Source organism: Clinocottus analis, unplaced genomic scaffold (assembly GCF_023055335.1).
Source record: "Clinocottus analis isolate CAN_PGR_092001 unplaced genomic scaffold, fCliAna1.0.p SCAF_11, whole genome shotgun sequence".
Classification (NCBI taxonomy): Eukaryota; Metazoa; Chordata; class Actinopteri; order Perciformes; family Cottidae; genus Clinocottus; species Clinocottus analis.
The window spans coordinates 21580044-21602470 of record NW_027175832.1 but is presented as its reverse complement, the minus strand read 5'-3'; the positions used below and the strand labels follow the sequence as shown (position 1 = coordinate 21602470).

At 49.1% G+C, this 22427-nt stretch overlaps 4 protein-coding genes across 12 annotated transcripts in view; 3 read left to right on the top strand and 1 right to left on the bottom strand.

The window, feature by feature from the left end:
* Window positions 1–350: 350 nt before the first annotated feature.
* Window positions 351–8535, top strand: dnajc1 (DnaJ (Hsp40) homolog, subfamily C, member 1). The gene is made up of 12 exons (XM_068571390.1): window positions 351–585; window positions 1400–1501; window positions 1699–1745; window positions 2644–2809; window positions 2891–2988; window positions 3066–3159; window positions 3665–3749; window positions 5146–5309; window positions 5770–5889; window positions 6240–6288; window positions 6451–6833; window positions 8148–8535. The coding sequence occupies exons 1-12, from the start codon at window positions 415–417 to the stop codon at window positions 8214–8216; spliced, it is 1548 nt and encodes a 515-aa protein (XP_068427491.1). The 5' UTR covers window positions 351–414; the 3' UTR covers window positions 8217–8535.
* Window positions 8536–9187: 652 nt separating this feature from the next.
* Window positions 9188–11285, top strand: cunh7orf25 (chromosome unknown C7orf25 homolog). The gene is made up of 3 exons (XM_068568393.1): window positions 9188–9329; window positions 9678–10415; window positions 10602–11285. Exons 2-3 carry the CDS (start codon window positions 9692–9694, stop codon window positions 11198–11200), a joined length of 1323 nt encoding a protein of 440 aa, XP_068424494.1. The 5' UTR covers window positions 9188–9329; window positions 9678–9691; the 3' UTR covers window positions 11201–11285.
* A 779-nt stretch (window positions 11286–12064) lies between these two features.
* On the top strand, window positions 12065–21246 carry si:dkey-181m9.8 (E3 ubiquitin-protein ligase RNF31). 2 transcript variants are annotated; one of them, XM_068568235.1, is made up of 19 exons: window positions 12065–12486; window positions 12979–13069; window positions 15162–15227; window positions 15331–15497; window positions 15704–15828; window positions 15913–15998; window positions 16341–16469; window positions 16601–16800; window positions 16874–17065; window positions 17228–17398; window positions 17540–17638; window positions 17744–17833; window positions 17951–18059; window positions 18670–18788; window positions 18979–19092; window positions 19174–19240; window positions 19313–19406; window positions 20643–20811; window positions 20935–21246. In XM_068568235.1, exons 1-19 carry the CDS (start codon window positions 12442–12444, stop codon window positions 21013–21015), a joined length of 2214 nt encoding a protein of 737 aa, XP_068424336.1. In that variant the 5' UTR covers window positions 12065–12441; the 3' UTR covers window positions 21016–21246. The 2 variants fall into 2 exon arrangements, 1 of the variants encoding a protein (XP_068424336.1); XR_011077091.1 differs by lacking the exons at window positions 20643–20811; window positions 20935–21246 and having other exon boundaries at window positions 17951–18103; window positions 19313–19383.
* An 803-nt stretch (window positions 21247–22049) lies between these two features.
* impa1 (inositol monophosphatase 1) overlaps window positions 22050–22427 on the bottom strand; it is a 9905-nt gene continuing 9527 nt past the window's right edge. For all 8 annotated transcript variants that reach the window (XM_068568326.1, XM_068568365.1, XM_068568330.1 and 5 more), the window contains exon 9: window positions 22050–22427. This exon is cut by the window's right edge and continues 490 nt beyond it. The gene's annotated coding sequence lies outside the window, so the exon portion shown is untranslated.

Below are 22427 nucleotides of genomic sequence, written 5' to 3'. Positions count from 1 at the left end.
CGTGCAGCCCCATATAGTTACTGTGCCAAGTTTCAGCTCCTTCCAGTAAATGACACGACACAAACCCAATAGAGTTCTAGCCCTTTGTGTTAGAACCTTAGTAATAACAAACCCAATATTTATATACAGTATACTCATTTATTCATTCAAACATTTTGTTCAAATCAGAAAGTAAAAGGTATGAAATAAATACCCACAATGCATCATCTTATTGACGTGGTCACAGTAACGTGTCATATTTACACCATTTAGAGGCCTGAACCCTCAGGAAGTACCTGAAGGTTAGGGTTAGGCTGCGTTATTCAGAGGGCTTTTATTTTGACAGAGCTGGGTGACCCGGATGTGACCGGGAGTACTTCCGGGGGTCTCTGCTCCGCTTGTCGACATCTGGATCGGTCTCGCGGGTTCTGTGTGATGGCGGTCTGTGCGGGTCCGTGCGGGTCCCTGTGCGGGGCCCTGCTGGTCGCGGTGGTCCTGCTGGTCTCTGCGGTCCCTCCTCTGAAGGCCTGGGACGCGGATCTGGAGCTGCTGGACCTGGTGGAGGAGATCCCGCAGAACTTCTACCAGTTCCTGTCCCTGGACCAGGTCTGCTCACGGTCTCCATGGTTACGAGCAGCTAGCGGAGGGCGCCACGTGCACAGAGATGCTAAGTTAGTTAGCATCTGGAGCGGAGCAGTGATCCCAGTCCACCAGTTAGACTGCTGGTTGGCTATTGGTTAGCTCAAGCTAACAGCTGGGAACCCGGATGTAGTTGTAGATTTGAGACGCGTGTCTTCTGCAGGAGGCGGAGTTAAGTCATCATGAATAAACCGGATGTCACGGAAACAGTGACTTCCGGTTAGATCTGTAGACTACTTGTAGTTTACAGAGCTTGTCCTGATTTATTCATGTTTTTGTGAAGATATAGTTATGTATAAAAGTGTTTATCTGCTTAGTTCTGTTTATGTAAAACATTTTGTATAAATAAGTTGCATTATTAATTATTATTATTATTATTATTATTATTATTATTATTATTATTATTATCTGCCAAACAAGCTGATTGACTCTTGGATTTGACAACAAACCCCAAAATATTTGGAGAATGTTTTTGTGTAGTTTCAATATTTAAGGCTTGGTTGTTGTTAGCCTTAAATATTACAATATTATATTATTATTATAAAGTAATATTTAAGGCTTAATTGCTGTTTATATATTACAACTACACAGACAAAGGTCTCTAAAATGTGGTGTTCTCAGCTCTCTGATGTGGCAACAGCCAGGCGTAACTCTGTCTGTAACTCTGTCTCTTTGTCTGTAACTGTCTCTCTGTAATTCTGTCTTTCAGTAACTGTGTCTGTCTGTAACTCTATCCGTCTGTAACTCTGTCTCTAACCCTTTCTGTAACTCTCTCTCTCAGGATGCTTCAGCAGTGGAGATAAAGAAGGCGTATCGACGGTTGTCTCTTTCTCTGCATCCTGACAAGAACAAAGATGAAAATGCTGAAACTCAGTTCAGACAAGTGAGAACCATTTCTCTTCTTGTTATTGATGTTTTTACAGTACAGACAACACCAGACTATCAGAACCAGTGTCATTAACTTAAATCTACAAAGTGTTCCAGCTCAGGTACAAACTACTGCTGTCAATAATAAACCCTGTCCAGCTGTTTCTGAATCATCTCAACAGAACTTAAGATGATTCAGGCTTTGTCTTTTAGCTGGTGGCCATTTATGAAGTGCTGAAGGACGAGGAGAGACGAAGCAAGTGAGTCTCACTGTTCTGCATCCAGACCTCCTGTAGTTAGTCCTTAGACCTCCTGTAGTTAGTCCTTAGACCTCCTGTAGTTAGTCCTTAGACCTCCTGTAGTTAGTCCTTAGACCTCCTGTAGTTAGTCCTTAGACCTCCTGTAGTTAGTCCTTAGACCTCCTGTAGTTAGTCCTTAGACCTCCTGTAGTTAGTCCTTAGACCTCCTGTAGTTAGTCCTTAGACCTCCTGTAGTTAGTCCTCAGACCTCCTGTAGTTAGTCCTCAGACCTCCTGTAGTTAGTCCTCAGACCTACTCAGACCTCTGTAGTTAGTCCTCAGACCTCCTGTAGTTAGTCCTTAGACCTCCTGTAGTTAGTCCTTAGACCTCCTGTAGTTAGTCCTCAGACCTCCTGTAGTTAGTCCTCAGACCTACTCAGACCTCTGTAGTTAGTCCTCAGACCTCCTGTAGTTAGTCCTCAGACCTCTGTAGTTAGTCCTTAGACCTCCTGTAGTTAGTCCTTAGACCTCCTGTAGTTAGTCCTTAGACCTCCTGTAGTTAGTCCTCAGACCTCTGTAGTTAGTCCTCAGACCTCCTGTAGTTAGTCCTCAGACCTCCTGTAGTTAGTCCTCAGACCTACTCAGACCTCCTGTAGTTAGTCCTCAGACCTCTGTAGTTAGTCCTTAGACCTCCTGTAGTTAGTCCTCAGACCTCTGTAGTTAGTCCTCAGACCTCCTGTAGTTAGTCCTCAGACCTCCTGTAGTTAGTCCTCAGACCTCTGTAGTTAGTCCTCAGACCTCTGTAGTTAGTCTTTAGACCTATGCAGACATCTGCAGTTAGTCTTTAGACCTATGTAGCGGGTCCTTAGACCCCTTTAGCTATGGTGTTAGTTCTATATACATATGTGTATGTTTTGCAGGTATGATGATATCCTAGTGAACGGGCTTCCTGATTGGCGGCAGCCAGTGTTCTACTACAGACGTGTGAGGAAGATGAGTAATGCGGAGCTGGCCTTCCTCCTCTTCCTCATCCTCACTGTGGGACACTACGCTGTCATTTGGTCCATTTACCTGGAGAAACAGCTGGTGAGACACAGCAGGCACTCATTCACCCAATCACAGTAGACCTAGCTATGTGATATGATAATGAATTCCCCATGTTTCCAGGATGAGCTGCTGAGTAAGAAGAAGAAAGAGAAGAAGAAGAAGCTGAGCTCCAGACCTGCAGAGGAGCTCAGGTGTATTGGCCAGGATCGCACCGACAGGTACAGCTATGACATCACGAGACTTACTGTTTACTTATTTTGTTTGTTTGTTATTGTTAGTGTGTTTTTTGTTTCAGAGTTCAGGATCGGCCACACTGGCAGGACATCCTCCCTCTGAAGCTGAGCATCTGGCTTTACTTGTCCATCAAAAACTTGCCACAGACTATCCAGGTACTCTACCTGTCCGTCTCTTTCCTGGTTCATCAAAACCCGCCACAGACAAATGCATGTATTAGTATAGCACCTTTCATTAAGCTTAGTAGAGTTTAAAGTGTTTCACAGGTAACTGACGAGCCAAAAACAGGATGAATAGAAGTGTGGACTGTGAAAACAGAGACGACAAAAGCAAGTTTGCAAGTTTGCAAGTTAACAAGTCGATTAGTAGAATAGTAGATTTTAAATGTACGTCCTTCCAGCGGAAGGTTGCATCATTTTATGGTTCTTGGCTCGGTTGTGAAATTTCTTGAAATAATTCCAGCTAGATGAAGTTTGGTAGGCGTAGTATCATATGGAAATGTACTGAAGCTATACTGGAAACTCAACAGGAAGACAGTCATTTTTTATGTAATTAGCTGTCATTTCAACATTCTCTTTGTTGACATTTTATGGTTTAAAGAGGGCGTGTGAGGCGGGTCCAGCTGCGCTCATTCCCAGGTTGATTTGTTCTCTGTTTAAGGAGGTGAAGCAGTACTATGAGGACTACCAGCAGATGAAACAGCAGCAGAGGGAAGAAGCTAAAGCTGAACAGGAAGTTGTAATAAGTAAATACGTTTTACATTATTTGCTTCAATCAGCTTCCATTTCTTTTCATGTTTTTTCAAACTGTTGTTTTTGTCATGAATGCTTTCACACAATGTGAACTTCTACACCACAAATTTAGACATCAACCGATAATGTGCAGAACGGTTTGAGTTGCAGCTATATTTAATTTAATGCTCTGTATTCGGAACCATGACTGTAAACTCTGTTATTCCATAAATCCTTGGCAAAGGCAGCACACACCAGATCCACCGTTCTTACCGTTTCACAATAAAGGGTTATGTGCATCCAGGCGATGAAGGGTGCCTTGGTATCAGACATGCAGTCTGAGCATCCGGGACTGGGATCGGGCTGCACACTCTGCTTACTGGCTGTGTAGAGGGGTTACCTGGTAGAGCAGAGGGGTTACCTGGTAGAGCAGAGGGGTTACCTGGTAGAGCAGAGGGGTTACCTGGTAGAGCAGAGGGGTTACCTGGTAGAGTCGAGGGGTTACCTGGTAGAGGGGTTACCTGGTAGAGTAGAGGGGTTACCTGGTAGAGCAGAGGGGTTACCTGGTAGAGTAGAGGGGTTACCTGGTAGAGTAGAGGGGTTACCTGGTAGAGGGGTTACCTGGTAGAGTAGAGGGGTTACCTGGTAGAGGGGTTACCTGGTAGAGTAGAGGGGTTACCTGGTAGAGGGGTTACCTGGTAGAGTCAAGGGGTTACCTGGTAGAGTCAAGGGGTTACCTGGTAGAGTCGAGGGGTTACCTGGTAGAGTAGAGGGGTTACCTGGTAGAGCAGAGGGGTTACCTGGTAGAGCAGAGGGGTTACCTGGTAGAGCAGAGGGGTTACCTGGTAGAGTAGAGGGGTTACCTGGTAGAGCAGAGGGGTTACCTGGTAGAGTCAAGGGGTTACCTAGTAGAGGGGTTACCTGGTAGAGCAGAGGGGTTACCTGGTAGAGCAGAGGGGTTACCTGGTAGAGGGGTTACCTGGTAGAGGGGTTACCTGGTAGAGCAGAGGGGTTACCTGGTAGAGTCAAGGGGTTACCTAGTAGAGGGGTTACCTGGTAGAGCAGAGGGGTTACCTGGTAGAGTCAAGGGGTTACCTGGTAGAGCAGAGGGGTTACCTGGTAGAGTCAAGGGGTTACCTGGTAGAGCAGAGGGGTTACCTGGTAGAGCAGAGGGGTTACCTGGTAGAGCAGAGGGGTTACCTGGTAGAGTCAAGGGGTTACCAAGTAGAGGGGTTACCTGGTAGAGTTACCTAACTCAGTCTTGGCATTGTTGCTGCATGTTGAACTGCAGACTGTAAAGTTACAGATAAATCATCGAGGTCTCAGACTGGGCTCCGTCACAGTGTTGGTTGGATGTCCTGTCTAAGCTCTGAGACGTGTAGTTTAACTTCCTGTCCATCGTCTGTTTAGAAGAGAAGAGGCCAAAGGTCAAGAAGCCAAAGGTGGAGTTTCCTGTCTACGAGCTGTCGTCGGAGAACCTACCTTGCCAGGGTTACGACCAGGCCACGTCCATCGAGGAGATCGAGGACCAGATGGATGACTGGCTGCAGGACCGCGGAGCTGCTAAGAAGAAGGTCTGCTGGTGCTCTCATGGGTCTGGTCAGGTCTTCTCAGTGAGACTCAAGACAGAAATAATAATGCATTTCATTTATATATTGCTTTTCTAAGTACTCAAAGTCACTTTACATAACAGTTAAAATAAAAACATAAAATAAAACAAATAAAATAAAACGGATAAAAATAAATACAAGCAGTAAGAGAGCACACAGTCCCACATTAAAAGCTGATTTAAAGAGGTGTGGAGGTCAGAGCAGTCACGGATGAGGGAGGGGCTACAGAGAAGGCTCTGTCACCCCGGGTTCGGTGCTTGGTCCTCTGGGGATGGACAGCAGGTTGGCATCAGAGGAGCTGACGGGATGGAGGGTGGTGGTGGAGCAGGTCGGTGAGGTAGGAATGGGCCTGATTAAGGAGAACGTCTAATGGAGCACACGTGTTCTATTCATGTCATCAGAACTTCAGTTTTTATGTCCTCAGGCGGCAGACTGGACGGAGGACGAGCTCAGCTTCCTCAGCAGGTTGATGGGTAAATTCCCTGGAGGATCTCCGGGTCGTTGGGAGAAGATTGCTCATGAACTTGGAAGATCGGTGTCTGATGTAAGCCTGTTAATTCTGGTTTGAACCCAGTTTGAATCCTCAGTGTTTTGTTGAGATCCCAAGATGGATATCAGGTCCATCGGCTCCCATAGAGAGGGTCAGAATGTGTTTGGTTCAGGTTCTGATTGAGCTGCATGCGGCCGTAACCGCTAACACAGCTCCGGGGGCCTACCAGGACTAGGGTTCACTTCTCAAAAGGTCAGTAAACAAGATCCCATGTGCTAATCAGAACAGATGAGGAGTTGTTATGGTTCGTTTTGATGGGAGCCGGATGCTGCTGAAGAAACGAGAACAAACGTGATGACCGTTCCAAAACGTAAGAAACTGACTGAATCTGTTCTCTTCAACAGGTGACGACAAAAGTCAAACAGGTGAAAAACAATGTGAGCCACACCTCAGGTAAACTCACCAGGTTCTGTTGTCAGTATCAGGTTCTGTTGTCAGTATCAGGTTCTGTTGTCAGTATCAGGTTCTGTTGTCAGTATCAGGTTCTGTTGTCAGTATCAGGTTCTTGCCAGGTTCTCCCGTGGGGTCTCTTTAATCTTGCGGTCTGTGTTTTAGGTCTGGTGAAGCTGTCGGATCTGAAGGGCCCTCTTCTTCCTGTGAGGTCATTTCCTGTTTCTGACCGGCTGATGACTCAGAGAGCCTACGAGGAGGAAGAAGAGGAAGCCGAAGACGCTCCATCTGTCAGGAGGAGGAACAGGAAGTCGGCAGCAGCAGACGAGGAGGTGAAGGTCAGAGGCCATCGACAAAGAGACTTTGACCCCGCAGAGGAAGAGGAGGAGGAAGAGGAGGCGGAGCCTCATGAGAACAGAGAGAAGGCGGACCCCACTATCTGGACTCAGAACCAACAGAAGCTGCTGGAACTCGCTCTGCAGCAGTTCCCCAGAGGAACCGCAGAGCGCTGGGATCGCATCGCCAAGGTGGTCCCTGGGAAAACCAAGGTGAGCGGTGAGACGGGTACACGGGCGACCTGGAGGCAGGGTGACCTCTAGGATCATGTAGAGGTCAGGATTCATTGATTGATTACCAGCGGTGGCCTTCTCCGCCTTCTCTGAAGGCCTTAACAGAATCACAAAGTTATAATGTATTAGTTTTTCACAGACCCTCTCCATGTATTCTAATGTCCTCATGGCTCTGCTCCTTCATGTGCTCATCTGCTCCTTCATGTGCTCATCTGCTCCTTCATGTGCTCATCTGCTCCTTCATGTGATCATCTGCTCCTTCAGGTGCTCCTCTGCTCCTTCAGGTGCTCCTCTGCTCCTTCATCTGCTCCATCATGTGCTCCTCTGCTCCTTCATCTGCTCCTTCATGTGCTCCTCTGCTCCTTCATGTGCTCCTCTGCTCCTTCATGTGATCATCTGCTCCTTCATGTGCTCCTCTGCTCCATCATGTGCTCCTCTGTTTCTTCATGTGTTCATCTGTTCCTTCATGTGTTCATCTGCTCCTTCAGTTCTCTTCATGGCTTCTTCCTGGTTAACAGCATGTTTTATCCAATCACATGTCCCTTGTCTTCCTCTCTGGAAGAGCAGCCTGTTAGAATACAGGAAGAGCCTTCTGGAGACCGAGACGTGTGATTGGTCACAGGGCCATGTGACCAGTTACATGCGCTGTGATTGGTCAGTGAAGCTAGCGTCTCACCTGGAAGCTAGAACCTCAGGACTTACTGATGACCTCTTTCCCACAGAGGTCATGTGCGTCTGAGTGAAATGATTGTGTTACTGTTTTATACATTTACAGTATTCAATCGTAAACTAGCCACAGCGCTGTAGTTATTACTGCACCTGGGGCTGCTGCTGCACCTGGGGCTGCTGCTGCTGCTCCCTGCGGCCTCTACTTGCGCCAAGGTGCACTGCTGCCGCCGGCGCTGCTGTGCTGCATGTCATGTCTGCACTGTGCAGGGTCAGTGTCTTGGTGTTGTTGATGGAGTTGCCTCCTCTGGAAGTGAGGGCCGGCGCGTCAGGCGCTGCGCAGCTGAGCTGCTCGGCGGGGGAGTCCGCTCTGCTGGTGAAGTGGCTTCTGGGTCCACGTGGGTCAACAGGAGCGTCTCCTCTCCTTTAGTTCTCCTCCTCGTGACCTCCTCCGTGCTCGTGGTGGAGCCGTGTGGCTCCTCACATGTATGAGCGTGTGTTGAACTTACTGAAGGCCCGACACTGATACACACATATGTATGCATATTCTGATGAGCTGGTGCGTGTTTATGTGGTTATGTATATTTGTACGTATGGAACTGATTTGTGTGTTTGTTTGTTTTTCAGGAGGAGTGTATGATTCGTTATAAGATGTTAGCGGAGCTCGTTCAGAAAAAGAAACAGGCTAAAAGCTGATCAAAGGTAAAACCTGATGGCGCCTCCACCTGCTGTGACCTCTGACCTCCTGACGGGTGAACCACTGTGTGACCTGTCAAATGTCAGCCATGTTTTATTTCTCACTTCAGGTGAGCTCCCTCCCGATTGGACAGAATGTTTTGTTTGTTTGTTACGTGGCGTCTCACCTTCTCAGGTGTTTTATAATTGATGTGTCAAAGGAAGCAGGAAATGAGTTTGAACCCACCTGACCTCTGACCTCATAGCTTCATGTGCCTTACTCCATACAGCATGCTGTCAATCAACCTGTTAAACTGCTCAATAAAAAGTATTTATTATCTCCTGGCTTTGTTTCATTGAAATGTTTATACATGATTCATTTTATATGTAATATGTATGCCGATTCTACAGTCAAATGTATTACATTTTTATCTGCTGATCCACATTTCGAAACCTTCAATAAATCATTTATTCCAAAATTATAAATAAGCAATGAACTTGTTTAACCAATACATGTATTACTTGTTCATACCTGATCATTAATTAAATGTTCCGACATAATTAAATCATGTTCATATGAACATTTAAAAAATCCTTTATTACATGTTTGTACACTATTCTTTTTTTATATGGTTGGAAGGTGAAACGTCTCTATTGTAACTGCATGTTTAATTTGACATTGCTATGAACTGTGGGTAATTCCCTTTAGCAAAGTCTGCATCTAAAGCTGGCTTACGGAAAGGGTTCATAAATGGTCAACATGTCCGAGAGATTCAAGCCCTCAGGGAGGTGGAGGAGCCTCAGAGGGCGGGGCTTCAACAGAGGGCGGGGCCTCAACAGAGGGAGGTGGAGACTGGTCAAATCACTTACACAGTCGTCTGTTCTCCACTCCTGAGCAGAAGGTGGCGGTAATGCACAAGTAAGCTAGATACCAACCGCCTTTAAACCAGAAAGAGGGAAGGGGGAGGAAGAAGCCCAATTGGTCCTACTTGCTTTAGCATTAGTAGAAGAAGAAGGAGGAGGAGGAGGAAGCGCACTTGTTCCTACTTGCTTTAGGAGTAGTAGAAGAAGAAGAAGGAGTTAGCTGATATCTGGACACGAACCCACGGATTTTAGTTCACACGTCACTTTGCCGTAAGTCGACGTCACGCTGCTTTTCTGAACGTTTTAATGATTTCAGCTGTTTTAAACGAGCGTAAATAAAACGTGATGAACTTCGAACTGGGTAACTGGCTGACGTCACATAGTTAGCATTAGAGCTAACAAACTGACGTCACTTTTCATAGTCAGATCATTAAATACACGAGACTTTGAGACCTTTAACCCAGAAGCACCTGGAACATGTTTCGTTGTTGTTTGCATGTGGTTTACGTGATGTTTACATGTTTTTTTACATGGTTGTGTCCAGTTCAAGTGGTTACCTCCTCAGGTGTGATGTAGGCCATGTCTCTCCAGCTGGTTCTCATGTGGTTCTCTCCTCAGGTGTGATGTAGGCCATGTCTCTCCAGCTGGTTCTGCAGGAGAGGATCTCCTCGGCCCAGGCGTTGCTGCAGAGGGCGGAGCTTCTGGTTCAGGGTGTGTCGGGCCACCAGAAGCTGTGTGGTAAACTTCGGGCGGAGCTGCGCTTCCTGCGGCGCGTGGAGGCCGGAGAGCTGCAGGTGCGAGAATCTCACCTGCACAGCACCAACCTGACGCACCTGACGGCCATTGTGGAGTCTGCAACAAGTCTGGAGGATGTGGTCGCTCTTCTTCATGTCTTCACGTACCGGGACACCGCCGGCCAGCGGCAGACCCTGGTGGTGGACGTGGTGGCCAACGGGGGGCACACCTGGGTGAAGGCGGTGGGTCGCAAGGCGGAGGCGCTCCACAACATCTGGCAGGGGCGGGGCCAGTACGGAGACAAAAGCATCATCAGCCAGGCCGCGGACTTCCTGCAAGCCAGCCGCCAGCAGGAAGTCCACTACCGGCCGCCGCACGTTGTGTTCGCCTTCTACAACGGGGTCTCCTGCCCCATGGCGCAGCGCCTCAAGGGCATGGACATCGCCGTCCGCGGGGACATCGTCGCCGTCAACAGCGTGACGCTGGAGGAGGAGGAGCAGGAGGAGGAAGAAGAGGAGGAGGACGAGGAGGATGATGAGGAGGATGATGAAGAGGAGGAGGAACCAGAGGAGGAGCCAGCTAAAGATGAGGCGGAGGGGTTAGTTGAAAATAACGAGGAGGGTGAGTGGCCAGCTGAAGATAACAAGGAGGGGGAGAAGCCAGCTGAAAAGGAAGGGGAGGGGCCAGCTGAAGATAATGGGGAGGGGCCAGCTGAAGATAATGGGGAGGGGCCAGCTGAAGATAATGGGGAGGGGCCAGCTGAAGATAATGGGGAGGGGCCAGCTGAAGATAATGGGGAGGGGCCAGCTGAAGATAACGGGGAGGAGGAGGAGCTTACCAGAGTGGACCGGGGTACTGTGCTGGCCCGCCTGGCGTTCCCGCTGCAGGTGAAGGTGGAGGCGTGCCGCCGGGTGAACCTGGACATCACCACGCTCATCACCTACGTGTCGGCGCTGAGTCACGGCCGCTGCCACCTCTCCTTCCGGGAGCCGGTGCTGACGGAGCAGGCAGCTCAGGAGCGCCGGCTGCCGGTGCTGCCGCCGCTGGACGACTTCCTGCGCGGGAAGCAGCTGTTCGTGTGCCGCGCCGCCGTGCGCGACTTCCAGCTGATCCTGGACACGCTGGGCGGGCCGGGCGAGAAGGAGCGGGCCCGCGCACTGCTAGCCCGCCTGCAGCAGGTGGACGACCGGCCGTCGCCGCGCTCGCTGACCCTCACGCCGAGCGCCAAGGTCAACCGCCGCTCGCTGCTGATCTTCGGCACCGGAGACTCGCTGAGGGCCGTTACCATGACGGCTAACAGCCGGTTCGTCCGGGCGGCTGCCAATCAGGGCGTCCGGTACAGCGTGTTCATCCACCAGCCGAGGGCGCTGACTGAGGGCAAGGAGTGGAGGGCCACGCCTGTCTAAAGGCTGCTGGGAGTTTGAGTTGTAATAATCATGTAAATAAATGTGATCAGCTGAAGTTTATTGAATGACATCAGAATAAAGCGTCGACGTCACTTCCTGCTCTTCTGTCATTTGTCTCATGAGCCCAGAATCACAAAATGGTCTTCAGAGCTTTACAGTCTGTACACAGACATCCTGTCCCGGGACGTCACATCGGATCAGGAACAACGCTGTTGCCAGGCATTTCCCATCATGCACAGGGCCACGTAGTAAGGTCATTGTTGACTGTGAGGTAGCCTGGCTGTGACACTGTTTCTTCTTTTTTGTGTGTGTGTGTGTGTGTGTGTGTGTGTGTGTGTGTGTGTGTGTGTGTGTGTGTGTGAGAGAGAGAGAGAGAGAACTGCAAAATGACTCCAGTAAACGTCACCTATCAGAATACTACCAGTATCTGATATTTTCTTGACTAGTATCAAAAGTATATTTCTGATATAAAATGTACTTAATTATTGAAAGTAAATGCTGTTAAAAACGCAAAGTGTCCGAATTCTAAGGTTTATTGTTTTAAGTGCTGCAGAACCGTGACGAAGGACCCGGGGTTGTGTTGTCTGTGATCACCAGGAGCAGAACTGTTGTACACCATATGTTCTACACACGCAGACTTTTACATCTACTATCACAATTCAAAAAGCAACAACACACTATGAATAAGTATGTTTATAAGTATGCTCATTCCACCCGGTACCCGGCTGTGGAAATAATTAATAAAAATAAATAAAAATTAAGGTCGGAAATAAGTTTTATGTCTGTTTTGTGTCTGTTCGGGGTAAACAGGATGTCGAATAGGTTCACGGATGAGCTGCTTAGCGCCATCTATCGACGGGGAGTTTGAAAAGGAACGAACGCGCCTCAGACTTTTGTTTTTGCCATGAGATATTGGTTATGTGAGCGTGTGAAAACATGAAAAAGCGTGTGTCACACGGCGAAACCGTGAGAGTTGGTAGCTCTGACTGCTAGTCTGCTAGCCTGTTAGTCCGTTAGCCTGCCAGCCTGTTAGTCTGCTAGCCTGTTAGTCTGCTAGCCTGCTAGTCTGCTAGCCTGTTAGTCTGCTAGCCTGTTAGTCTGCTAGCCTGCTAGTCTGCTAGCCTGTTAGTCTGCTAGCCTGTTAGTCTGCTAGCCTGCTAGTCTGCTAGCCTGTTAGTCTGCTAGCCTGTTAGTCTGCTAGCCTGCTAGTGTGCAACATACACAGGCAAGTATTGGATGGAATGCCGAGAGTCGGCGCTGAAGAGGAGGTGCGCACTCTAGAGGAGGTGAGGAGAGAGGGGCTAGAAGAGGAGGCAAGGAGAGAGGAGGTGAGGAATTAGAGGAGTTGAGGAGGTGAGAAGCTAAAGGAGACGAGGAGCTAGAGGTGAGGAGCTAGAGGATGTGGTGAGAAGTTAAAGGAGGTGAGGAGCTAGAGGAGGTGAGGAGCTAGAGGATGTGGTGAGAAGGTAGGAGGTGGTACGGAGCTTAAGGAGTTGGTAAGGAGCTAAAGGAGGTGAGGAGCTAAAGAAGGTGGTAAGGAGGTGAGGAGTTAAAGAAGGTGGTAAGGAGCTAGAGGAGGTGAGGAGGTAAGGAGCTAGAGGAGGTGAGGAGCTAGAGGAGGTAAGGAGCTAGAGGAGGTGAGGAGCTAGAGGAGCATCTTTCTCCTCCACAGCTTATTGAGCTAACTGCTAAAACAATCAAAATTAACCCTTTACTGTCTTCCTGCTTCTCCTCTTCCTGCTTCTGCTCTTCCTCCTCTACCTGCTCCTCTTCCTCAGTGTCAGTACAGCTATCCAGGTGAAACCAGGTGTGATCTCCAGAAGGTTCGCTCTCAGTTCTCAGATCTTCGTCTCTATGTGGATTTCTACTGTGAGTACAAATAAAATACAAATACATTACAAATAAAATACAAATACAGTAAAAATACAAATACAAATACAGTAAAAATACAAATACAGTAAAAATAAAATACAAATACAGTAAAAATACAAATACAAATGCAGTACCCTGTCTGCTGCTTCTCAGCCATCATTGTAATTGAGAATTGGTTCTCAATTGATTTTACCTGGTTAAATAAAATAATATATCATCTAACGTCTAACAATGAGCACTTCTCCTTGACTTCTGTGGAAACGTCACAGGGTCAAGGAAAGATGAGAAGGAGACTTCATGAGGAGTTAGGAAAAGACAACCGAAGCGGTGAAATTACAACGTTGTAGTCCATCTCCACCACAATAAAGCGCCTGAAATACTTCATCTGTGTTCTTACAGTGTTGCATCATGCAGACGATTAAACAACCCGGTTCATTTATTACTTTATTAATATAAACAACCCGGTTCATTTATTACTTTATTAACGAGGTTGGAATAGAAATTAACAAAGGAATATGAAAGTGAAACAGAGTACAAAGCTACGAAACTGTTTCTGTTCAGGTTCAAACCTGCTGAATTAAATATCCCACTAACGATGTGTCATATGTGTGTCTCATATCCATTTATCTTGTTATGGTTTATATGCAGATTATAATCTGATCATAAAAATATGCAGACAACAGTTCATGAAACACAACTTGATGGTGTTTTATTGTAATGTAACAAAATAGTTGATTAAAAAGATGATAATCATAAACATGAGTCAGGCTGAAGAGCTCGACCAGTTTAACTCTTTCATTAAAGCTTCTGTCACTAAAGAAAAAAAGAATGAGGCTGAAGCTGCAGCTCAACACCGGAGAGAATATTAATACAGCAGTTTCATCTCTTTACAGCGTGTTCAACGTAACGTTCATAGTTTTCCAGCCGGTTTAACAGATTATTTAAAGTATTTACAAGTTACACTACTTATTATTTACATGATCTGCGTTTGTCTTCATGATCGTTTGTTCTCGTTAACGGCCGAATGAAACATCCCTTTAAATGTTGCTGTCGCAAGGGATTGTGGGTCGGCATTATCTCCTTTCCTTTCGTTAAGGAAGGTTCAGTGGTTCCTAAGCTAAAGGAGCTAAGTTAGGAGGCATGAAGCTCCTTTCCTTTGCGTTTAGAGAATTAGACCGGCTCTTATCATGCGGCCACTGAGGTACTTCCGGTTCATTTCCCTCAGTGAGAGATTTTCTAACCAAAAAGGACTTTTCGACCGCAGCCTCAGGACTTACTGATGACCTCTTTTCCACAGAGGTCATGTGTGTCTGAGTGAAATGATGATTGTGTTACTGTTTTATACCCTAACAGGAGCGTCTCCCCTCCTTTAGTTCTCCTCCTCGCGACCTCCTCCTCCTCGTGGCCTCCTCCTCCTCGCGACCTCCTCCTCGCGACCTCCTCCTCCTCGTGGCCTCCTCCTCCTCGCGACATCCTCCATGCTCGCGGCCTCCTCCTCCATGCTCGCGGCCTCCTCCTCCTCCTCGCGGCCTCCTCCTCCTCCTCCTCCTCCTCGCGGCCTCCTCCTCCTCCTCCTCGCGGCCTCCTCCTCCTCCATGCTCGCGGCCTCCTCCTCCTCCTCCATGCTCGCGGCCTCCTCCTCCTCCTCCTCGCGGCCTCCCCGGTGCTCGCGGCCTCCCCCGTGCTCGCGGCCTCCCCCGTGCTCGCGACCTCCTTCTCCTCGCGGCCTCCTCCTCCTCGCGGCCTCCTCTTCCTCCTCGCGGCCTCCTCCGTGCTCGTGGTGGAGCCGTGTGGCTCCTCACATGTATGAGCGTGTTCCTCCTCCTGAAGTGGACGATACGACTCACTGAAGGCGCGACACTAACAACAGTACAAATACAAATAGAAGTACAGTACAAATACGGTACAAATAAAATAAACAGTACAAATACATGTACTACATGTACAGTCATTAGCTGTCGTAGATACTGACAACACTAGGGAGTTGAATATCATCAGTTTACTCACAGACTATTATTATTATTATTATTATTATTATTATTATTATTGATTAATGAAGCTGAACTTTCAGGTTTGTTTTTTTCTTTAGGTTTTCCAACAAAAGAGAAGAAGAAGCTGTTGTATTTATCTGGAACGGTTCCTGTTCACTATGAAGGTGAACATAGAACCTCATGTATTCATCTTCACATGAACACATGAACATAGAGAACCTCATGGCTCATGCCTGGACTGGTTTTGACTCCTGTGTGTCTTTCCAGGAAGTGAATATAATTACCCAGTGTGCATCTGGCTCCATGAGACTCACCCGGTGTCCAGACCTCGCTGTTTCATCTGTCCCTCTGTCTCCATGGTGATCAACCCGTCCTGTTCCTGCGTGGACGCTTCTGGCAACGTCCTGCTGGACGGACTGACCACCTGGACTCACGTAAGACCACCTGGACTCACGTAAGACCACCTGGACTCATGTAAGACCACCACGTCAGGGAGAGATGACCCTTTTCTGAGTCCACCTGGTCTCAGGTGGACTCACCTGAGCCCGCCCAGACCAACGCGGTGTTCTAGACTTAGATCTTGTATGATCTCATATGAACAGTCAATATTAATAACGCTGTCTCCGCCCCTTCCGGTCAGGGCGTGTCTAACCTGTCACTGCTGGTGTCAGAGATGAGGCGGGCCTTCCAGAGGGACACGCCCCTATATGCCAGGTCTCCTGTACAAGCCCCGCCCCCTGCAGGTGTGCAGGTGTCTGCCCAAAGGTCAAAGTTCAAACCTCCTGCTGTGATGTCTGCTGTCAGTGACGCATGAACAAAGTTAATCTATTTAGTTTTCTCCCTCTGCAGCATCCACCATCCCTCCTCCTCCTCCTCTTCCTCTCCACAGAGCCATCATCTCTCCCTGACCGCGCCCCACCTGTCTGGATGGAAAGGTGAACTACTTCCTGTTCTAACTATGAATGTGAGGCTGCCATGGAATAATCAAATCATGACCTTCTACCGTCTAATCCATAACGTCTGAATAGATCCAGTGTGAAACACTCTGGCGGTGATCAAGGATTCATAGAACCATAGTAACCTTTGTAACTTTCCTTTTATGTAGTCATGGTAACGTGATGTTGTGTCCTGTTCGTATTTACTCCATCAAAGCCTCTCACCTTCAACCAGGACCTCAGTGAGTTCCTCAGGGTTCTGTGTTTGAGGCCCTTGGGGTCACTGGGACTAGACTAAAAGCTCTGAAGTGACTTGATGAAGCTCCTCCCCTTCTGTTGCAGCTAGCCAATGGGAGCAGGGCAAGGAGGCGGGGCCAAGGAGCTCGTACACTGAGGAGCTGCTGGGGATCGACTTCAGTGCTCCTCCGTCCTCTTCCTCCAACAACCCTTTCCTGAGCTCCTCTTCATCAGGTGAGGCTGGTGTCATATGACCTTCTCCCGAATGGGAGGGGCCTCCTCACCTCTCCCTGAGGAGTACTCCTATACCGTATAGGAGTACTCCTGTACTGTACTGTAGTACTCGAGTCTCATGGTCTCTGCAGGTCTTGCCCCTCCACACCCTGCAGACCCCCTCAGCAGGAGGGTGGGAGCTCTGAGGCTGGATGGAGAGTCCAGCAGAGTCACCTGTTCAGAGTCACCTGTTCGGATGGTCCAATCAGAAGCAGCCAGAGAAAGACACACCACACGCTCTGTGGTTCTGGTTCCTGATTCTGGACCAGCTGCTGGTGTGGACCTCACCATGGTGAGGACACCCACTGGCTCTCAGTAGTCTCAGGAGTCTCAGGAGTCTCAGCTGTGTCTTCGTCCTCTTTCAGATGGCGGCTGGTCTTCCTCCAGACCAGGCAGCCAGCTTCTTGTCTCTGGTTACCATGGGTACCATGGAGGGGCGGGGCTTCATCCCCTCTGATGTCATGGAGGCGGTCCAACTCAGCAGAGATCTCCCATCAGCCCTCAAGTTCCTGACTCACTGCTGCCCCATCTGTCAGGAGCATGTCTCCTTCAGCAGGGTGAGAGGGCGGGCGGGCGATGCAAGTCATGGAAACAGACTCTGTGAAGAGATTTTGGACAGACTCACTGCTCCTGTTTCTTCTTCTGTGGCTTTATTTCCTGCAGATCATCACCATGACTCACTGCTCCTGTTTCTTCTTCTGTGGCTTTATTTCCTGCAGATCATCACCATGACTCACTGCTCCTGTTTCTTGTGTCAGACATGTTTTAAGACATTTTTCTTATCGGCCATAAAAGAGAAGAGCATCGATCAGCTGGTTTGTCCTCAGTGTGGCCGACCGGAGGTCAGAGGTCAGGGAGGGATGGACTACTTCAACCTGCTGGACACACAGGTGAGTCACCTTTACATCCTGCTTCTGTCTGTTTCGTTCATCCAGATAAGTAAGTGTGTGTGTGTGTGTGTGTGTGTGTGTGTGTGTGTGTGTGTGTGTGTGTGTGTGTGTGTGTGTGTGTGTGTGTGTGTGTGTGTGCAGATCCGTCACTTCCTGCCTCCTCAGATCCATGAACTCTTTCAGAGGAAGCTCAGAGATCGAGCTCTGCAGGACATGCCCAACTTCTGCTGGTGTGCTCATGTAAGAGTCCTGATGAGACTAGACCCGGTCCTGAGACTAGACCCGGTTCTGGGACGAGACCCGGTCCTGATGAGGTGTGTGTGTGTGTGTGTGTGTGTGTTTCAGTGTTCCTTCGGCATGCTTCATGGAGCTGACAGGTTGAGGATGGACTGTCCCAGCTGTAAGAAGAGTACCTGCTGTCAGTGCAGATCTCCTGTAAGACACACACTCGGACACACACACACACACACACACTATAGTGATCACAGTTGTTGACGTGTGTGTGTGTGTGTGTGTGTGTGTGTGTGTGTGTGTGTGTGTGTGTTTCTGCAGTGGTCTCCTCAACATCAGGGACTTTCCTGTCAACAGTTTAGAACTCTGCAGCAGCAGAACCGTCTGGACCCCGAGACCTGCAGCCTGCTGCACGACAACAACAACATCAGTACAAACACACAGACTGTCATGTGTTCATACAGACTGTCAGATGTATGTGTCGTCCTCAGTGTCCGAGCTGACATGTATGTGTCATGTGTCGTCCTCAGAGTGTCCTAGCTGACATGTATGTGTCGTCCTCAGAGTGTCCTAGCTGACATGTATGTGTCGTCCTCAGAGTGTCCTAGCTGACATGTATGTGTCGTCCTCAGAGTGTCCTAGCTGACATGTATGTGTCGTCCTCAGAGTGTCCTAGCTGACATGTATGTGTCGTCCTCAGAGTGTCCTAGCTGACATGTATGTGTCGTCCTCAGAGTGTCCTAGCTGACATGTATGTGTCGTCCTCAGAGTGTCCTAGCTGACATGTATGTGTCGTCCTCAGAGTGTCCTAGCTGACATGTATGTGTCGTCCTCAGAGTGTCCTAGCTGACATGTATGTGTCGTCCTCAGAGTGTCCTAGCTGACATGTATGTGTCGTCCTCAGAGTGTCCTAGCTGACATGTATGTGTCGTCCTCAGAGTGTCCTAGCTGACATGTATGTGTCGTCCTCAGAGTGTCCTAGCTGACATGTATGTGTCGTCCTCAGAGTGTCCTAGCTGACATGTATGTGTCGTCCTCAGAGTGTCCTAGCTGCCAGCTGCTCTTCAGTCTGTGTAAAGGAGGCTGCCTCCACTTCACCTGCTCTCAGTGTTTCCATCAGTTTTGTGGCGGCTGCAGTCGTCCCTTCATTCCCGGACCCGTGAGGCTCTTTTCATTTGTTTTATCAGCAAGTGCTTTGATTGGTTTTAACTTGAGGCCAGAAGGTTTATAATGTGGCAGCGACTCCTGAAGAGTTTTACTTTCAGTACTATCAGTAGATCCTGCTGACAGAGACTGACTCACACACACTTGAGTCTACAGTGTGATTCATATGGACCTCTATTCTTCAGGCCTGCAGTTTCTCCGCTGACTGTGGAAGGAAAGGTCTTCACGCGCACCACCCCAGAGACTGCCTGTACCACCTGAGGGACTGGAGCGTGGCCCGGCTGCACTTGCTGCTGCAGGTGAGCTCCTGTGAGCGACCGAGCCGGCGGCTGTGTGTTACTGCTGAGTGTGATGACGTGGACTGTGCTTCTGGTTCTCAGCATTACGGAGTGTCTCTCACCTGGCTGGAACCAGCCAATGCCAGCTCACCTGACTCCAGTCAGACAGGTGAGGTCTGTTCGTGCTCATCAGGAGAATCTTCCAGCTCCCAGTTTGCTTGACCCGCTTGTTCATTTTCAGGAGTGTGTTTGGTTTTGGAGCTGAGAGACGACGACGGCGGAGGGGAGGAGCCTTGTGGGCGGCCGGCTCTCCATGAATACAAGGGCTACTGCCAGTAAGACCAGTGCTCCCAGTAAGACCAGTGCTCTCCATAAATACAAGGGCTACTGCCAGTAAGACCAGTGCTCCCAGTAAGACCAGTGCTCTCCATAAATACAAGGGCTACTGCCAGTAAGACCAGTAGGGGGCGGGGTTAGGGCTCTGTAGGTGGTGAGTAGTATTTTGAAGTCCATCCTGTACTTGACCAGCAGCCGGTGAAGGTTGTGTAGCACCGGGTGATGTGGTCGTAGCACAGGTGGAGGTGAGCTGTCGAGCGGCAGAGTTCTGTTGTCAAGTCTGGAGATTATGAGAGCAGGGAGGCGTGTACCTGTAAGGTGAGCTCGTGGTGGCGTACCTGTAAGGCGTACCTGTAAGGTGAGCTCGTGGTGGCGTACCTGTGAGGTGAGCTCGTGGTGGCGTACTTGTGAGGTGAGCTCGTGGTGGCGTACCTGTAAGGTGAGCTCGTGGTGGCGTACCTGTAAGGTGAGCTCGTGGTGGCGTACCTGTGAGGTGAGCTCGTGGTGGCGTACCTGTGAGGTGAGCTCGTGGTGGCGTACCTGTGAGGTGAGCTCGTGGTGGCGTACCTGTGAGGTGAGCTCGTGGTGGCGTACCTGTAAGGCGTACCTGTAAGGTGAGCTCGTGGTGGCGTACCTGTGAGGTGAGCTCGTGGTGGCGTACCTGTGAGGTGAGCTCGTGGTGGCGTACCTGTGAGGTGAGCTCGTGGTGGCGTACCTGTAAGGTGAGCTCGTGGTGACGTACCTGTGAGGTGAGCTCGTGGTGGCGTACCTGTGAGGTGAGCTCGTGGTGGCGTACCTGTGAGGTGAGCTCGTGGTGGCGTACCTGTAAGGTGAGCTCGTGGTGGCGTACCTGTGAGGTGAGCTCGTGGTGGCGTACCTGTGAGGTGAGCTCGTGGTGGCGTACCTGTGAGGTGAGCTCGTGGTGGCGTACCTGTGAGGTGAGCTCGTGGTGGCGTACCTGTGAGGTGAGCTCGTGGTGGCGTACCTGTAAGTCGTACCTGTAAGGTGAGCTCGTGGTGGCGTACCTGTGAGGTGAGCTCATGGTGGCGTACCTGTGAGGTGAGCTCGTGGTGGCGTACCTGTAAGGCGTACCTGTAAGGTGAGCTCGTGGTGGCGTACCTGTGAGGTGAGCTCGTGGTGGCGTACCTGTGAGGTGAGCTCGTGGTGGCGTACCTGTGAGGTGAGCTCGTGGTGGCGTACCTGTGAGGTGAGCTCATGGTGATGTACCTGTACAGGCTGCACTATAAGGAGCGTCTGGTGGAGCTGGTCCGGCGCTGCGGTGCCGACCCGGCGGCCGTCTTCACTCCGGCAGAGATGAGGGCGGAGCTGCAGCGCTGGCACGTCACCATGCCGACCAAGAAACCAGAAGAACCAGAACCGCTGTACACACACCGCCTCCGCCTGGTCAGTGACATCATCATGAATACAGTTTTCTGTTATTAATGACGGGTTTTGATCAAATTGTCTTCCTCTGATTGATCGTTTCCATTCGGCCAATCACAGCCCAGTACCTTGTTTCTTCTTCAGACTCTGACCAATAGCGTTCCTCTCAGGAAGCAGCGACAACCTCCTGGAGCTCCGCCTCCACACCTGCTGCCAAGTGACTGACTCCACCCACTCATAACACGTCGGCCAATCAGACGTCAATATTGCGCTAAGCTCTGAATCAGGCGTTACTAAGCAACCAAAAATGTGAAATGTAAAGGTGAAATGGTGTTGCTGTGACATCATCAGTTAGCGCTTCAATACCTTCACAATAAAGTTAACATCTGAAGGACTGTGAGAACCTTCTGCTACTTTAACTGTTAGAATACATGAAATAAATAATATATTACTATACTTCAGAGTCTCTGTCTTCTCTTCAGTCACTGAAGCTTATGAGACTTCACTAAAGATGTCGTCTATAAACTTCTAGATGACGATACATCTTTAATAGAGTCTCATAAGCTTTGTTTCAGCCACAGACGTCACATCTGTGCTTTTCTGTTGGAGCGTTTCATTTATTGATTGCTGTCGGCAGGTCAAGAGGATTTCATAAACCTTAGGGTCTTTAGGGTTAAGTGTCTTTATGGTCTTTAGGGTTAAGTGTCTTTAAGGTCTTTAGGGTTAAGTGTCTTTAAGGTCTTTAGGGTTAAGTGTCTTTATGGTCTTTTGGGTTAAGTGTCGTTATGGTCTTCAGGGTTAAGTGTCTTTAAGGTCTTTAGGGTTAAGTGTCTTTAAGGTCTTTAGGGTTAAGTGTCTTTAAGGTCTTTAGGGTTAAGTGTCTTTATGGTCTTCAGGGTTAAGTGTCGTTATGGTCTTTAGGGTTAAGTGTCGTTATGGTCTTTAGGGTTAAGTGTCTTTAAGGTCTTTAGGGTTAAGTGTCTTTCGTGTCTTAAGTGTCTTTAGGGTTAAGTGAATTTAGGGTTAAGTGTCTGTAGGGTTAAGTGAATTTAGGGTAAATAGTATGAAGTGAGAGTATGTCAAAATATGTAATTAATAATATGGTGTGAGTCATAGAATAGTTCATAAAAAAAAAGTCAGAACCTTGTTTTGCTTTTATGACAAACTTTATGACAAACGTTTCATGACAAACGTTAGTAGGAGGTGGACCAGGAGGTAGGCTAGGAGGAGGTGGACTAGGAGGTGGGCTAGGAGGTGGGCTAGGAGGAGGTGGGCTAGAAGGAGGTGGGCTAGGAGGTGGACTAGGAGGAGGTGGGCTAGGAGGAGGTGGGCTAGGAGGTGGGCTAGGAGGAGGTGGGCTAGGAGAGGTGGGTTAGGAGAGGTGGGCTAGGAGGTGGTGGACTAGGAGGTGGGCTAGGAGAGGAGGGTTAGGAGGAGGTGGGCTAGGAGAGGTGGGCAAGGAGAGGTGGGCTAGGAGAGGTGGGCTAGGAGGAGGTGGACTAGGAGGAGGTGGACTAGGAGGAGGTGGACTAGGAGAGGTGGGCTAGGAGAGGAGGGTTAGGAGGAGGTGGGCAAGGAGAGGTGGGCTAGGAGGAGGTGGACTAGGAGAGGTGGGCTAGGAGAGGTGGGCTAGGAGG